The 18,671-nt window shown below is 41.4% G+C and overlaps 1 protein-coding gene across 1 annotated transcript in view; it reads right to left on the reverse strand.

Moving 5' to 3' along the window:
• The window catches only part of plxna4 (plexin A4), a 201,332-nt gene that overhangs the window by 7,022 nt on the left and 175,639 nt on the right, over nucleotides 1–18,671 (reverse strand). The window contains exons 23-29 of the mRNA XM_079622819.1: nucleotides 15,461–15,527; nucleotides 14,009–14,155; nucleotides 12,166–12,325; nucleotides 8,513–8,616; nucleotides 6,067–6,166; nucleotides 4,477–4,667; nucleotides 2,628–2,797 (exon numbers count right to left, since the gene is read on the reverse strand). Coding sequence (XP_079478945.1) covers nucleotides 2,628–2,797; nucleotides 4,477–4,667; nucleotides 6,067–6,166; nucleotides 8,513–8,616; nucleotides 12,166–12,325; nucleotides 14,009–14,155; nucleotides 15,461–15,527 — 939 coding nt within the window. The remainder of the gene's footprint in view (nucleotides 1–2,627; nucleotides 2,798–4,476; nucleotides 4,668–6,066; nucleotides 6,167–8,512; nucleotides 8,617–12,165; nucleotides 12,326–14,008; nucleotides 14,156–15,460; nucleotides 15,528–18,671) is intronic.

Raw genomic sequence — 18,671 nt, forward strand, 5'->3', positions numbered from 1 at the left:
TGACTCCCAATTTAATCAGACAGAATCAACTGGGATTATCTGCATTCTATCAAAAGGATATCAATGCTGTAACAACGAGTCGACACCCTCGTAAACCTGCCACAGCTGGCCTCTGTCAAGATTGTGTTCTCTGTACAGGACAAAAAGCAGGACGTGTCTAAAGCGCCATACTTTAGAGAGAGCTCTCAGTGGAGAGAGTGAGTGGATCAGGAGATGGGAATGATGTCTGGATGGACTAGATCCCAGCTAAATATAGAACTCAGCTCAGCGCAGCTCTCTCTGGGAAAAGCCTCATATTCTTCTGTCAGTCTTTTTGGGTTTCTTCTGTCTGTTTTTTCGTGTAAAGGTAGAAAGATTCGTAACGTGTGGGATGGTTCTGATGTACATGGGAACAAAAACGTTCAGCCTAAAAATAATGTCTTGGATATCTCAAGGTTCAAAAAATTATTTAGTCCCCTGGCAACTGACTAGTTGTTTAGTGAGATTTATCTAGAAACGAGTCTAGATAATCTTGTATCTTCTCCCAAAGAACAATTAACTATTTGTTAATGCAACCCAACCCACTAGTCTATTTTGAAAATATGTACTTTTGCACAATACCCATTAATCTATCTGGACATGGAAGAGTGATAATGTAACTGTGCGCTCACAATGACAGTTGGAGGTCGCTGAGTCACTGTAATGTTGTTGTTTTTTGTATGGATTACTGCAGTATGTAACCATATCAGGAAGAGAATCACACTTTCATTGGTAGTCACTGCAATCCATCACTTAGAATTTGCATAGGTGAACTCTGCTTAATTTGGTTGCATTGTCACTTATGTCAAATTTCCACCTCATCGAAAAGAATGACGTTCAGTCATTCTTTCACTGAAAATCACTGTTAGTGTGAGCGTCCTGCTATAGCATTTATTCTGTTCATCTGCATTGAGTACTTTCTCAACTAAGAGTTAATTTAGCCAAGCTAAACAACCTGCTTTGATTATCTGTATCTGCATTGACAGCTTCTACTCGGTACCGCCCAACCCTCGCCCAGTCACAAGACTGACAATAACATGATGGATGATTCACAAGAGTCTCGTCCATCAGCAATCCATCTCTGCCTGGCTTTGGTTAAAGATCTGATGCTTAAGGCATCCTTTGATGCATTTGAAGAAGTGATTTGTAACAAACGGGGGAATCCATCATTTAGGTTGTGATTTGCTTGAATAAATTATTTTGGGTTTGATAAAAGTCAGGCTAGATGTTCATGAGAATCACCCATGTGAATCAGATAACTGCAAATGGTCAAAATTCTGTTTGAAAAATTATTTCAGCTCTTTAAAAAGGTTAAAATGTGCTTGGTTCAAGTAGATGCATGTTTTCGTGCTGAAATACTTGATACGGGTGGTCTAGACTGTTATTCTTGCTACTAATATTAAGGAAGTGTTTGTATAGGACAGACTTACAGTAAATAAGAGGATAAGGAAGAGACTTGGACATCTTAAGTTGCCATCTGGATTGTCTAGAAATGTCTCTTTTGCAAAATCAATCAAAATGAGTAACCCCTTACACCCTACACAAATATACAAAAATCCCATTCAGAACAATAATAATTGGTAAAGAGAATTGATAAGCAAATGCTAACAGGCTGTAAACAAAATAATGATTATGGCTGTGCTTTCATAGCCTAAAGCATTTAGCTTTAAAGTGTTAAAATCCTCTACAGACAGCAAATATGCCCCACACACAGCACTGGCCCAATTAATGGCCTGTGTGTTGCCAGCAGCACATCTAGCCACATAGATAAAGCTGAGCCTGTTGTTTTGTGTACAATATCTGAAAATAGAGCTATTTCGTACTCTGTGAGAGACATTAGTTGTCAGCAAAAGCTGGGTAGCAGTGCATTAGTTCTGTAGAAGACCCTCTCACGCGCATTAAAAAATATCAGAGACACCAGAGTGGCATCGGGCTGTCATGCCAGGCAATGAGTGCGAGATGATAAATCGCTATTTAACGTTCCACTCTTTGTGAAAACGATTCCATTAATGTGTAATGCAAGAGTGACCCTCTGTGCTCTCCAAAAACACTTAACACTCTCAAATGGCCCTGAAACACACTGCGGGGGGATATGGGGGAAATTAGGTCTATAAAACAGAGTAAATAGGGGACTTTACCCACCGCCTCCCTGCCGTGCCCTCACATCAATATCATCACTTCATCCCCCATAGCCCCTTTGTGGTGGTGCGTGATGGGACGCTGGCAGAGGCTAATGATAGATTACCACTCATTAAATGTAGTGCCAAGCTTTCCTTTCCCCCCTCATCTCATCCCCTCTTCCTTTCTCACTGGATCTGCTAGTTGTTTATTTAACCCCCCACGACCCCCTTCCACCATGGGGACGTGGCTTTAAATTGGTTGGGTGAAATTAATTTGGAAACGAGTGTTATTAATTTCTCTCATACTCATTGTCCACGGTAACATCAGCTACATCAGGGAAGGGATATCAAGATGCCTGCTCTTATGGGTCTGACTCTTATTAAAGTTTTACATATTTACATAAATATATTATATATGTCATGTTTTTATATTTATTTATAAAAAATGTAGAATACAATAATGGATATGAATTTGTTTAGACAACTTACCAGTTGCTCTTCCATGTGTGTCTGACGTGCGGGTCGTGAATGCTGTGCTTGTCGGCCTGCTCATCCAGGAAGTCAAACATGTACTTGATAGCAAGAGGAAGGGCACTTCCTCGGTGTGCTGTGCTGAAGATGGTCTCAAACAGGTCATCCACAAACTTCTGTAGAGTGCCCTGATGAACCACAAAGAACGGAGAAGAGGGTTAATTTTATTCCATCCCATCCCACCCGCTTTGTCCTATATGCTTTGATTAAATGACTTAAACAAACTGGTGTTGTCAGTATTATAGAGACTGTCCATATATGAGTCTTCCTGATATTTAGTAATGACAACAGCTATCTGTGTTTATGTAAGTGTTTCTGGCCAGCTGTCAGTAATCCCACCAATGAAACCAGCATCCCTGAATCAAGCTCTTTGATAGTGAAAGTGTTACTTTGAAGTTCACCTTTAATATCACGTAACGGAAGCGATTCTACCTAAGCTGCTTTGTGTGGATGGATTAACGTCCAACCTGCACCATTGACCCTAATTTGATTTAATGGCGGTGAGTCTAAGAAGGAGAGAAGACGACAGAATCTAATCCACTTGTAATGAAAGAACTGATAGGATGCACGGAAGAGTGAGTGAGTGAGAGAGAGAGGAAAAAGAAAGAGTATCAAAAAGCGCTGCCCGTATCTTGCAGCCAGCACCGGCTTCACGTCCGGATGAGGTGTGCACAAGGCACAGCACACACAATCCTATTTCCGTTCGAGCAGACGGCAAGAGTCGGCGAGGAAGAAGAAAAAATCCCGTTAGCTGACAATCACGACAATAATTCTACTGTGTCCCAGATCCCTGACAGCTTATCTTTTCCCTATGAAGATGAAAATACATATTTCTCACTCTCGCCCTGTATCAACGCGGAGACAGCTGCAGGAGGCTGGCGACAGGGATGACTGCAAGGGTTCTGACAGGTGTCATCCTGTGTGACGACTGACATCATCATTAGTCGCCCAGAAAGCAAAGTGGCTATTTGCAGGCGTTTGAAATGTACCTGGTCATTACAGCACACTTAAAAGCATGCTATCAGACACAGGCTGGCAGTCAGAGAAGCATTAAACTTCAAGTGATCTCGTTCCAGACAGGTGAGGAAAGAACATTTGTGTAATTGCAAACAGAAAGAGTGGAAAAGAGAGAGGAAGAAAGATTAAATAAAGCCTGGCATAATGGAGGGAGATGGAAAAAGGTGAAGCTCACCCATCCTCAGAGACACTGATGGACCGAATGTGAAAGGCGCCAACACCCCAGGCAGATCACTGGTATTTATTGCAGGGGTGAAAGCCAAACAGTCAATTACAGTGCCGTCACACCAATCATTTTTCACCAAGAAAGATGGTGTCTGTGATAAACTGGTTATTTCACAGAAATAATCCATCTAAAAATATGACACACAGTCTGCAAGCGTAGTAGGGTAATCACCAGAGCATTTGTGCATGTGTGTGTTCGAAAAAAAAGTATTGTGTCACTCCTACTTGGTTGCATCAGGACTATTTCTTGGTGCTCAGAATCACAGACACGCATACAGTTCTGCAAAAAGCAGATTTACTTCCCAGTACTTTCATTTCCTAGCATTAGCCCTAAAGAAAACATGGACAGGGGACTTCACATCCAAGTTTAACCATCGGTTTACTAGCTCTGTGGATGCTGTAAGTCAGACAGCATGAAACTAATGGAGAAGAGGGACCAACTGCAGTTTGGAGCAAATAGCATAAACATGAACCATTTGACACTGTGGCTTCATTCTAGAAGGGTTATATGTTTCTAGAAGGATAAGATGCATTGACAACATTGACAAATGCCAGCAGAGCTTACCTTGGTGGCCAACAGCCTGGTCAGGTAGATCTCAGAGACCATCTTGCTGCCACGGTCTCCCTCCTTCTGGTCTCCATGCTCGTGGTTCTTTACCAGATGCCACACCTTAACGCCGCTCTCCAGGTCAGGTGTGATCATGGGTGTGCGGGAACGCAGGCTGTCCGGACTGCCCGTGTACTTGATCATGTTTTCTGTTGGAGGGAAAAGACAAAGACCCATCAGATGGCGGTTCTTCGATCTTCCTCTGCGGAAAAATGTCCCGTGCAGCTGTTCATATCTGTTCCAATCTCTGCAAAACACATTGCCTTTTGTTGTGCAGTACTGGTCATTGGATATGAATAATTTAGAACGTATAGATGCTTAATTTCTTTTATCCTTTTCTCTCTTCCATGCGCTCTCTCAGATGGACGTGCGTGTTCGCTCACTTTGGCGGACACAAAATCGAACAGGTGTCAGGCCAGATGAAATATTCATGCTTCAGCCAATAGGGAGAGATCAGCCATGACATTTTAAAAAACACAGAACTCGATGAATGTTTACACAGTGTGAAAAAAAATTGATTGGCAAAGGCCTGATTTGGTAAGATAAAAAATGGTTCACAGTGGCAGATGCAACAGAAATCAATCTCTCCAGGGGAAAGAGACAGAGAGAGAGAAGAGGGAAAGGAAACTGATAAAGAAAGACAAAAACACCTTCAGAAAAAGACAGACAGGAGGGGATGACAAATAAGATAAAGGGAATTAGAAAGGAATGTGAGTGAGCATATATTTGCATTCACTGTTACAACATTCACACTACCTCAGAATACTTTCTACAAGTTGTCAATCATAAACACTAACTGTGTGAACCTAGTCTATACTTGGTGGAGATTTGATTAATAATGCAGCCTCACAAAGATCACTTTCTTTTCACAATATCTTTCCATCACACCCAGACGGTTCAAAAGGGGTCTTTTGCTCGCCCTGTTTGAAGGTAATTCTGAAAGAGTGAAGTGATGTGTGGCATTTTATTTTCTTGTCTTTCCCATCTGTCACACTCCCTATCTCTCTTCTTTATGGCTCATTTGGAGTGCAGGAAAGTATATGGAGATGAGATTATATTAATGGTCTATTTGATGTGTAGGGGGAGTGCTTGGACGGCCCTGAGCTTTGATCTTGAGCTTTATCAGACCCAATCGTACAAGGGACTGATGGTGGGCGAATGACAGGGACGGATTCAGAGTCTCAGGAGGAAAGTCAAGTGCAAAGAGACTCATTTTCTCTGCTTTTACCTTTGTATGCTGCCTGACTATCTCGGCTCTCTCCACGTAATTCCGTTTGAGCTTCGTTCCTGTTCCCTTTCGTGAGCGGCTGAGATTCTACACATTAAACTTATGCTTTTCTCTTACCTCCCTATGAGATGACAAGACTATTTTTTAAACTCCTTAAATGTTCTTCGTGCAGCTTAGGTGGAATGTTACCCTGCCCTGCTTTAGAAACTTTAGTCAGTAAATTATTAATGTTTTATATTTTGTGTGCTCTGCGTTTTGTTTTGGAGATATGGATGCATTCTAAAATAAGAAAAGGAATAAAGGAGTTGACAAACACAAACCATATTTGCTAGCAGAGGTTCTGGAGACAGTAGAGTTGTTTACAGAGTTGTATGCGGTGACCTGCTTTGGAACGAGAGCTACCACAGCATTATCAGACACCTGCAGACACAGAAACAAAGATTTTCATAGACAACTTACAAAAAACACACAATATATCTACACTTCAGACCTCTTTAAAAATAGTTGTAAACAAGTATGATGTCTTCAGCATCATAATGGTTGGGTTTGGGTTATTGGTCAAACTCATCAATTTCTCAGGTAAAAGTTTAACTGCATGAATGAGGACAAGATGGGATAATCTGCTTCCATTTCAATAAGTATTTTCTGGTGGGATGGGCCTGGCTATTTAACTATATGCCTCAGCAACTGCTAAGCACAGTAAGCCTTAGCAAGCCAAATTCAATTAACACGTGGGGGCCTCTACTCCCCAACGAGACACCCCTCCATCTACATAATTTGCTATTGGAATGCCTGCGGCACTTACAGGGTTAATTGAGGTGACTTTGTAGATCTAGATGGTGTGGGCTCAGAACTACACAGGGACTCGAAACCAGGGAGGGAGGGAGAATATAGGCTTTACAGACCATTAGGACATTATTCTTACACCCTTAACCTCTTTTCTCCCAGGACTAAATCAACGTGAAGCCGTCTTCGTTTACTGCTGCGGATAGCTGTCCAAACTTCAATGGAATCAAAACAGACCTCAGTGTAGATGAATGTCTGTGTGAAAGACAAGGGCTATATTTCCCTGAAAAGGGGCTTTTTAGAAAACAGCTGAGATTTTATCTTTTATCTTTCCTCTGCGAGCAAGTTTACACCTTAAGAGAGTCTCTGTGATAGCATTCAGACACATCAGATATCTGAGATGGGGCTTATGCAACCCCAATGTGAAGCTTCCCAAGGAGACATCAAAGAATTAATGTCAGAGCCTGATGCATTTTGTAGCACCTCGATTTGGAGTAAAGTATCAAAGATGACTTGAGATATACATTAGAAATGCACAGAGGATGTTTCATGACAGACATATCAGCACTGCATGACTTTTTACATTGTGTACTACACTAAACTAGGGAATTTGTGTCATTAGAGAGGACGCAATGAAAGTAAGTCAGTCATGAACATGTGTGTGGTGCAAGGACAGAAATGAAGAAATGGAATACGGTACAGGGGTTCACGGAATGTCTATTCCCCCTCTTCAGCAACTCTAACAGGCTTGGGGTGTCTGATAGCGTTTTTGTCAAGGATAGCATGCCCTCCCCGACTGAAAATGAATTAACTTCTGTCTTCATTATCTCATCTCCGATTCCAATCAACAGCTAATCCATCCTGCCGCTTGCAGCCCTGCACCCATGCGCCGCCCCGTGACATTTAATTTAAGTACTGTGCAGACTCCTCTCTCTCAAAAAGCTCATTTGGAAGGCGGCTTATGAAGGAAATTATTTACACCGTAATGAAGCGCCGCCTGTCTCCTATCCAGCCTAAACTGCCCCGCCCAGCCTGACAGATAGTCTGGGGTTCTTCACACTTTAAGTGTTTATATAATTGCAGATAGACAGGTTTTATCAGTCCCTTGCTGAGACAGCATTGCCATACCTGACCTCTGAAACTCAATGGTCCCTGGCCACCACGTAAGGGATCTGTCAGTCAGACTCGGCATTAGAAATGACCTGGAAGTGCCTTGACTGAACCCTATTATAGAGGTCGATGGGGGCAAAAGGGTCCTCGATAAGGCTGAGATGCAATGCATGTTAACAGTGTGTATGTTTCCCTAAACTAGATCAACTAAGACACACAAACCAAAAGCAATTACCATCATAGAAACCTTTTCTCTGCTCAGCCTTTTTTTGTACTAATCACCTTATAAAGGTTCCTTGTTACATCTGAGACAAACATTAATAGAGCATTACACTTCTGAGCCTCATAAAAGACATTCATCTCACATTCAAATCTCTTTGTTCCAGTATTAGTTCCTCTGTCAGAATCTGTGCTATTATTGAAAGCCCACGCTAAAACTCACATCACACAGAGAGCTGTTTATCAAAAGTCATTAGCTAGATCATCCAACCCGGGTGTCAGACAACAGCTCCACCTGCACCTGCATCCCACTGCTGTCAGATTAAATGTACTGGGACATCTGGAGATGCTGCTTTAAATAGAAAACAGTAATGCTCATCCTCCTTCTGATTTAAGGTAGATTTCATAGGCTAAAATCCTTTGTGATGGCAGACGGTTTGAGTAGAAAACAGCCAACACCAAAGCCTCTTTGATAATCTTTCTCACAAGAAAAGGGATGGTAGAGACGATAGAAAAGAGAAAATGCAGATTTCTACCGCTCTGAAGCATTCATGTCTTGGACCTCTGACTGTATGAGAAACCTGCATACTGAACACCCCATTACAGGAGTGAGTTTACCTAGAAGTGAATAGTCCACATACAAGATCTTACCTGGTAGTGAGACAGCATGTTGAGTCTTTTCCAGTCAGCCTCGATCTTTGTGGTAACATCCTCATCCTGAAGGATGACTCGTACCACTCTGCCTTGACGCCACTCTGCAACGAATAACACAAAGAAGTTAAATTCAATGTTTAATACAGTAATATTGAAAGTGCAGCAGAACCAATTAAATTCAATTCACGTTTATGTGCATGTCACTTTTCACAATAGAGATAATTTCAACCCATTTGTACAAAAAGTGCATAATTTAATGATCATTTGGCCCTAGTGAACAGGGAATTTTGCATTAAATCATTCTATTTTTTAAAGAGATTAACTTATAGTTGTCTGTTAAGTTGAGATAGGAAGTATTTTAACACAAAAAATACATACAGCTACTTTAAAAAACAATTTCCCCCCCCCTTATTTAGATATTTTCAGTGCATTAAGCCACTAAGCTTCCGGACTCTAGCAGACACTAGACAATTTTATGCATATCTTAGTGTTAGTACTTCTAAAACTTCTTGTGGTGATAAATATGCTGGTATTTATAGCATATAGTAATCTTAAAATTGATTCTCTTTCTTCAGCTTTGAAAAAAAAAGTGGAGCTCAAAACCACACTTTTTAACTTAAGACTGGAACAAAAGAAGAAAAGAGGAAAGGGACAAAGTCTATACTAAGAGGGAGGAAGAGAAAGAAATGAAGGCGAGAGAGAAAATAAGGGTACGTGAAGAAGCATTTGAGAAAGAGAGGAAGGAAAGGAAAGGTAAATTAATCTCTTCTGCCCTTTGTTAGAGAGCCGGGCCTTCGTGGCCAGTGGATCGATGGGCGTGATTACAGCCACTGCTGAAAGCCACTTCCTTTTTCATCTGTAGTGGGTCGAGCATCTTGTGCCCAAACGGCCCTGATCGACCGTGTTAAGCCTCCTGCTGAGCTTGCTCTTATTGTAGTTACTGAACTTACTAGAGATGCACAACAAAATGCGACGATATTCTCCCACCCTCCCCTCAGCACACACCAGCCACTGTCTGCAGCCTCAGCAAAAACAGCAATGTGAAACGGTGATGAGATGGGTATCAGTGCTGAATGAAATAAACATATCCCTTTGCAACGTGATGTACGGAAAACATGGCCAGGAACAAGAGAGACGTCTTTCTTGTTCTTTTTGGACTCCCCTCTGCTGCAAATAAATGTATGATTGGAACGCTAGAGGAGTGAGGCCTCTTCACACCGCCTGCTGCTATCTTTCGCTCTGATCCCAACCAGAAAAGCAAAACTGCAATCACAAGCAGGATGATGAAACATGTCTCTGGGTGATGAGAATAACTTCAAATCTCCAGGAGACGCCCGACCATTGTTTTATATCTCACAACAGTACTGTCTATAAACATGCAAATGAGCCTAGGCTCGAAGTGCAGACAGTAGAGTAAACAGAGAGAAGAATAAAAAACTAAAAGAAAGAAATAAAAAGAATAAGAGAAACAGAAGCAAAGAGAACAGAAACTAAAAGAAAAACAAAAAGAACAAAATTAAGAAACAACAAGAGAAAAGTAAAAAAAAAAAAAAAAACAGACTAAAATAAGAAACCGAATAAAAGGAAAAGGGACAGAAAATAAATTCAAATAAGGTTACACTTTATTTTAAGGTGATTTAATTACATTGTACTTACTCAAACAAGTACTGAGCAATATTAAATAACTACATTAACTACAGGGTTAGGTTTTGGTTTAGTTGCTTGTAATTATGCATAATTTACTGTTATTTCTATAGTAAGTACATGTAGTAACGTGTAGCCATGTCACCTTAAAATAAAGTGTTGCCGAAAATAAAAAAGAACAGGACAGGAGCAAAATCGACAGCAGCAGGATATAGCTGGATAGAGAATCAAGCCGAAGAAATTGTTAAAACAGAGACTGGGATTGGCTGAAGTGCATTGATTTGTCTGCATCACTTTCTCATCCTTTCCTTCTATCTTCCCTCCCTCCACCCCTGCCCTCAGGGGACTGTGACAGAGAGAATTAAAAACAAAGGCAAGGGACAGAAACACTCCGGTCCAATCTGTCTCAGAGGGATGGAGGAGATGGAGGCTACCTCATTCCTATTACCCATTATCTTTATCTGGCCTCCGGATCGGGCCAGAGAGTGTGCCGGTGCTCAGGAGACACTGAGATCCGTTTACGGAATGCCAAGATGCCTCCTCTCATCCGGGGACGCCGTTGCTTTATCTTACAACACACTCGCACACACTCCCTCAGACATTGCCCAATTCTCCCCCCTAATAAAACAATAATAAAACAACACACTTGCCCCCGGGGCCCATGAAGCATTTTACACAGGAGAGCCTGTCGAAGAGGGTAAAATTATTTCTTCACTTATCATGGATCCATTCCCTTATGGATAGACTAGCAATAGGCCATGGCTTGAGAAATATGCTATTTGCAAAAAACAAAACAAAAATCAGATCAGTCTGGAACGAGGAGTGTACAGCATAAACAATCCGATTCTCATCTGGAGTTTGTGAAAAAATAGCTCTATGTGGATCAGTCTGGCTATTTTTTCCCAGTAACTGTGAGATGCTCCCACCTGTCAATTAGTCGTGTATAAATAAACTCAAGCATACCGTCACAGCTGATATTTGTTTATCAGCATGTATGTTTCACGCATACATGGAGGCAGCAGTGGCTTAGTGGTAAAAGTGCTGGGGTTGTAATATGAAGGTTGCTCGTTCAAACCCCAGAACTAAGTATTGATCAACTTACTGGCATCCCAAATTAACTTTATTCTCTTTAAGAGACAGTTAGCCCAAAATTAAATAAACTTACTAACCATCATGTCTTTGAAAACTTGTATGGCTTTGAAATTGGGAGAAATGGGAGAAAATGAAGAAAAAGCACCAAGGCATTTTTTTTTATATCTTCTTTTGATGACAGAATTTAGAATTTTGGATGAACTATCCTTTTAAGTAAAAAGCTTCAATTTGGCTGTCGAAAAAGAGTTGGAGGATGTAAAGGCATTTAATCTGAAAGTTATTGGTTCAAATAACTAAAAAAAAAGCTTATTCATGAAATAAATAGTCACTGGCATGTTCTGTTACCTTGGAACAAGACAACGTGAATGTACAAATAGATATGGTGGACAGTCTCTGACATTGATGTATTGTGTAAGTGGCAATTGGCAAGTTACAATCTATGCAGTTTGAATAGGAAGGTGTGTGTACAACCTGTTGGCTATATGTGATTGTGTAAACCACTTATCTTTAGATGCACTGCCTCTGCTTTGTCCAATATATCTCTTTGAATAAGCCTAATATTGACTTTGCTACTGTAGTGTTTTTTAAAGTATTGGGCTAATAATCTCAAGGTTACTGGTTTGAGTAAATCCAAATAAATTGCCAAGTAAAGGGCAATTTACGGACTTTAATACTAAAATCTCTATCACAATTGTTCCCCAGGACCCTGTCTATTAGATTACAAATAACAGGATGTGAGCTTGAGTGTGAATCAAAGGCTGATGTAACGACTACCATTCACCTTCATTTCACCCATCATTCCAAAACCGAAAAAGTCATTGATTCACACACTGAATCCCCTGACCAAGGCAAATGAAGGCGTAAACGTTTTTAAAGGGTAAAGGCATCTAAAGATAGCATAATGCTTGTCATACCCAGGTCCATGTCAGAAGCTTTTTGTCGGTGCGAATAGGGAACATTCTTGTAGATGGCGTCCAAGATCTTCTCCTTCACCTGGCTGATTGTGTCACAGTTCAGCACCTTCACCTGCACCTCTGGGCTCTTCTCATTGTCTGGATGCATGCAGTTCACCACCTACATGACACAGAACAGACGTACTCCAATTACCACATGCGTGGGAGACGCATGCATATTTATGTGGCTGTAAAATTATCTTTTTGCATGATTTGAAATGTATTGTGTGTCAGCTGATTATAAAGAATGCTAAAATGCATCCATGCATGTACGCTGAATATTTGAACCTGAAACAAAAGAGCAAATTCTGTTAAAAAGTTCATTCAGGCCCCACGGAGAGCTGGTATCATGTTCATTATGTCTAGAAATCTGTGTTCATAACATGTCTCAGAAAGACTGATCTAGGATTTGTATTTAACACCTATGACAGTATTCTGGTCAAACCTGTATGGGTAATTTCTGAATGAGTGAACGTAGTCAGCAAGTATAACGGCACAGGTGTAAAAGTCTATTGGCCACCCCGAGGGAGTCGTCACCTCACACACCCCAGCTTGCACCATTGCAATTAACACACTAATTCTCCTCATCTTAGTTCTTGTTAGATTCTCTATCTCTGATGATAGCTGTCATTAACACCACCCCACCAGTACCTTCACCATCATCAGACATAATTACAAAGTTCAGTAAAAAAAAAGGCCTTTATGAGAGAGACAGCATATAGAGGCTATGAAGGCCCTTGTCTGCACCTGTTATATGATGAAATAACCACACACGAGAGCTCATTTACTTACAGTCCAGCAGTGTAATGGACTCTCATGAAGAACCAAAACCGGAATCAATTCAATTAAATGCACTGTGTATGAGCTGTAAGGAATTATATATATATATATATATATATATATATATATATATATATATATATATATATATATATATATATATATATATATATATATATATATATATATATATATATATATATATATTGCATAGCTTGTAAGTACTTCAAAGTTTGAGTATGTATGTTAAACTAATTGCAGAAAAGTGTGTAGAAAAAAAAGTGGTATGAGGGATTTTAATACAGTTAAAATGTGGATGCTGAATGGTCAATATAACAACCTCTCGTACCTTATTGCGTAAGAAATGATTGATAATGTAACCAGCACATGGCCAGTGTAGGGAAGGCAGAATGAACTATTGGAAGTGGCTTGTATTGTGGTGTATCAGCAGCTGTTTAAGTGTTTTGGAAGTGAGGACAGAATGATGAAGCTGAAACAGCTCCTACAGTCATCAAATCAGTGCGGTGTTCAGAGGAATGGGCCGAATGCCAAGCGACGAAACTAGTCGCCACATTCCCCTTTTTTCTTTTTCTCTCTTAGTCTCATACAGAATACAGATTAGCATTCTGACGTGCTGTCCCAGTAAACAGCCCGTCCTGGCATACGTGCAGCTCTGACAACACAGGCTTAGCTCATGCCTGTCACAGTGGCCAGTCGAACACAACACTGCCAATCACCACAGGACAGCAAACAGGTCAAAGGTCTTAACAAGCCTGTGTGTTCCCTGTCAGGCATGAAGACTGTGGGCATTGCTTGCTGCATCAACCCAAACAAATTACCGTACCCTTCTCTCTACCTGCACACCTGTCTGCTTCTCAGTACTTTCACGCTACTTAGCTTCTTCCTCACCCATTTATCCTTGTCTTTTTCTTCATTCCTATTTTAGTTTACTCCTCTCCTTCTCTATCCTTCCAAAACCGTTCATCTTTCCTTCCCTCATCCACGCTGTGGTTTAGAGCCTTACCAGAGTCTTGTAATCAATTTGCTGTCTGATGAGCTTGTCTTCACTGAGTGAGTAGCGGGCTTCTCCGGTGATAGAGTCGATAGGGCCTTTTTCCATCTGTTGCTTTATGGCACAGAAAAGAGAGAAGAGGGGCTCCCCTGCACACTCCTACACAAGGAAAAAAAGGCACTCTGTCACTTTCACTCTCTTAATTTTCACACCAACCACCTACAGAGAATGTGGGCTATCATTCCCTCATTCAGTAACAGTGATAGACATTTTGAACGGAGCTTTACAGTTGTGGTGCTAATGCGTCAGTTTCAACTGACACCGCAATTTCACTCATATAGATTCCATTGATAGTTAATCTAGATCTGGAGTTTTTGTACTTTTTATGTATTTACATACTGTTATGATTAATTTGACAATATGCAGCCACAAAAAAATACTTTTTACATTACATTTTAATTATTCTATGTGGGAGGGACAATGAAAAATTTAGCTGAACATGTTAACGTGTATTTTTGAGAGAGAGAGAAAAAATACATTAAGATTAAACAACAATTGGCAGACCACCTGTTGAAGACCCAGAGGAAGGCATTAAGCTGAAGTGTATGGGTAGCTGAATATGGGTAGAATATGTTTGCTGAAATGAGAAATGACTAGTGGTCTGGGCAGCTGGTAAAGCACTGTTCAATAATACTCAAATCAATGTTTTGTGACTGCAATAATAATGTTATGGTTTCGCATGGATGAGGTCACAATAAAGTCCTTCTCTTACAGTACAGGCCAATTTAAGCTTAAATGAATCCTGAAGCTCTCGAGTGATGTTTCGGCTTCATTCACTCAGGTCTAATCCGTTAAACCAGACTGGACAAAACAGCCTTGACTTCCAGAATTTATTGCCTGCTTTGTGCATTCCAGAATCCAGGAAATTTCTGTATATTTCTGAAATTGCACATGCCATGTTCTGATTGCAGCAGATGTGTTTATTAAGAGATTAATGACAAGTGCTAGAGAGGACTGCAGTGGTGCTGACGGTCACAGTGCTATATGTAGAATTGAGAAGCACCTGCTAAGCCAACCGTCTCATTATAAGAACCGAAAAATGCTGGAGTCAGCAAGACTTGGCCAACTTTAAAACCCTCTTTGATTAAAAGTGCATGCTGGCACACTCGCATACAGATGTACATACACACCAACACATATTTATACACTAGACAGACACTCTCCCCTCTGTCAAACACCTGTAGTGCATCGCTGCCAATGCTCCCGCAGGACTTCTCTGTGCTCAACGGTGCATGTGCCAAATGACCTTGAAATGTGAGTGATATCTTTTCTTTGCTGATGATTATTCAGAATAATGGTTGAATGGTTGATATTTAATTTCAATCATTGGTTTTTAATTATTACATTTGGGCCACCCAGACCTGAATATGTGGTTACACACCCACATGCAAATAGCTAACTTACCTTGAGGAATTTGTATAGCAGAAAAGTGAACCAATTCGTTAGCATTTTCTCAGCCACAGACTCCGTTCTGAAAAACAAATAAGCAAACAAACAGTGTATATAAATAAATAAATAAATAAAAGCAGCACAAAGCCACGATTATCACTGCAAGTGTCACACACAAATGCGATTACCACGACCATGAAAAATTCACTTCACAAAGCCCGGTGTCTCCTAATGAATAGGACTTTGTTAAACAAACATAATTGCCAGAACATGAATTGCGCTCTGGAATCTATAGCCCCAATCTGCAAGCTGTCTTTATTACCACAATAATCCATGAGACCCTAATACAAGAAACCCAATTAAAAGCCTTTATGTGATCCAGCTGGATTGATGCCAAGTGAACCTACTCTGGCCTGGAATAAGACCGGACTCATTTCCTCCCCCCCACAGTCCGGCTATTGAGCTTTCAATGTATCGCATTACAAAAGAAGGTGGCTGAATGGAGGGCCGGGGTGCGTCGAAGTACATCATGATTGGCTAACACCTTCGCTTGGACCACAAGCTCTGATCCAGCATGAGAGATGTACATACATAATAACTATAACAAAGTGAAACCCAATATACATGGATCCGGTGTCTCTAGTCTGTGTGTGCCGCAGGGAGCTGGTGAATTGCCAAGGCGCCCTGCAATGAGCCATGGCACAGAGCATCAATATTTCAGGATTACAGCATTGTGGTGTGTGTGTGTGTCTATGCCTACTCTGCCGCTTTGCATCCCAGCTGCCACCTGCATTCCCTCTCTCCCACTGCCGTACGAAGACCTGCCGCTGCGCAGTACCATGGGTATATGCGTGTCTGCATGTGCCCACTAAGCTGGCGCAACACCTGGAAAGGATTAGTGTCCCCTTGTTTTGTTATCCACTGCCTTGAGTGGGCCAAAGGAGGACTGGTCCAGGGGTCAACGGGGTCACGTTTCATCTTTCCTTTCATCTCCATCCTAACACTGCCCTGTAATCATCCTCACTCCCGACTGTTCTCAATGCCTGGATCATTTACAAGAGAAACAGTAGGTGGGGGAAAACCCGGAGTTGTAGCGTAGTACATAAAAAAATAGATAAAGTAAACGGCAAGAGTGAGAAAACTTTTCGCCTCTGTGTACCGTCACTTATTCCCATTAGCCTTCCCTTTCTTTTTCTATTGGCTGATTTGATGGTAATTATTGTTGGCAAGACCCCATAAACTCACTTACCCATATCCTGTGTTACCTCTCGGCTCACCGAAGGGGGAACAAGTAGCCCTGTTGCCAGACAATCCTGGCACAACCTCTCCATAACATTGCCACAGGGCCAAGAGCAACCAACGATCACTGTCCCCCAAATCCTTATGTCACATATCATTGGCACTGAGAGCAAGCTCTTGTTTGGCTTTGGTTTGGGAGGCAGGAAAAGTGATGGCCATCCAGTGGTGAGGAATGGGATGTGGCATCACCTGGTGCTTAGTTCCCCCTGATTAAACAGCCATTTCAAAGTGGAACGAAGTAAAATCGGCTGGAGGATTCCTCCACGGTGAATGCGCAAAGAGGCACATTGGAGCTATGCTCCATAAACAAGAAAAAGGGGGTGAGGAAAGAGCTCCATATATCTTCCTCCTCATCTCTCGCATCCAGAAAAGGCCATTTACATTTGAGGCTGCTTTCTGCCACTGCAAATAGATGTGAACAGCCAGCTCTACCAACTTCGAGGACCTGAGAGTGCTTTATGATTCCAGAGAATCAAAATGAGAAGTGTCACTCTATGACAAATACTGCACTGCAAATGTGTGTTATTTGATTTAAGAGTGTTGCTAAGCATGTGGCATTGACCGAGTAAAGGTTTTACTGAGAGTTAGTCTCATGCTTCAGCTAATAGGTGGCCAGGAACACACACACCTGGCTAATGTGCTGACGTTATGCACCTTGCAGCATCACAGGCATTATTTTCTTAACCAAACAATCGTCTGTTGAAACAAACCCCTGGAATGTCCCCCTCCTTAATGCACATGTGTTAAAGAACACAGCTTGAAGCTAGGAATAATTTCAATTTCGCACTCTGCCTCACGTGGAGAAGATTGTCCGCTTGCCGCATTGTCGGGTCCCGCTGCGTAACCATGGTCCCCCTTCACTGAGGATTATCCCCAGAGAATAATCACAGGACTTCTATTCAGCTCTGCGTGACTATGTGTGTGTGTGTGTGTGAAGGAACTGGATTTGAATGTGTTGGTCAGTAAAAGCCTGAGTAAAAATAAGTGTACAAGCATATGCAGGAACAGGAGACCCACGTGGACTTCACTGATGCCATACATATAGAGAAAATGGGCTGCACAATCGGGTTATTTTTAATCGTAGATGAGTAGAGTGGGCTGCAGGGAGCGAAGGAGAGGGAGAAATACGACAGATGGTTCTAGAAGCCGCCCGTTAGTTAGTTAGCCTGTGTGTGCTTGTGAACTCAGGTTGAGGCTGGACAGATGGGGCGGCTGTCGCAAGCGCTTTCTTGGAAATGGGGAAAGGAAAGCTGGTTGGAGGCTTCTGCCAAAGATGTCCTGCTTCTCTGCATTTTAAACACAGATTTAGAAATCATGCAGTGAAAGAGAGACCGGGAGGAGAAAATTATTCTCAGACAACAGATTAAGCTTCACTGTTCTGGCCCAGTGCTCTGTATCTAGCTTTGCTAAGCAGGTGTTAGAGGTTAGACAGGTTCCATGTAGTGAAGATCACACCATATAGGTTATAGGTTATAATGGGACATTGTAGCCAACATCCACAAAGTGCAGATGTTGCAGGTGCCTACACAAATGTGACAGGGTTGTTTTTGTTTTTGTGCCTGACAGAAGCTTGACTGAAACAAGAAAAATATCTTATTTTTCACCACTAATATGTAGAGCAGCTCTTTGTGCAATTAATCTTCCCTTCGCTTGTTTCAATTAATCACGCTTGCCATCAAGGGTGTTGAATCAGTTATGATTCAGTCAAGGAGCTTCTCTTGTAGTTGTCAAATGATCATCCTGTTGATATTAGCAAGCTTGTTTTGACCAATGAATTGGTTTGTGTTCCTTGTCATTTTTTTTCTCAGAAAGAGCCCCTATTTACTCCCCAAAAAATATATATAAAAAGTGTCAGCCTTTAACTTTACAAGTAACTTTAATCTAACTTTACAAATCAACTGCTAGAACACTAAGAATAAAAAAACCA

This window comes from Phoxinus phoxinus (genome assembly GCF_949152265.1).
Source record: "Phoxinus phoxinus genome assembly, chromosome: 9".
Lineage (NCBI taxonomy): Eukaryota > Metazoa > Chordata > Actinopteri > Cypriniformes > Leuciscidae > Phoxinus > Phoxinus phoxinus.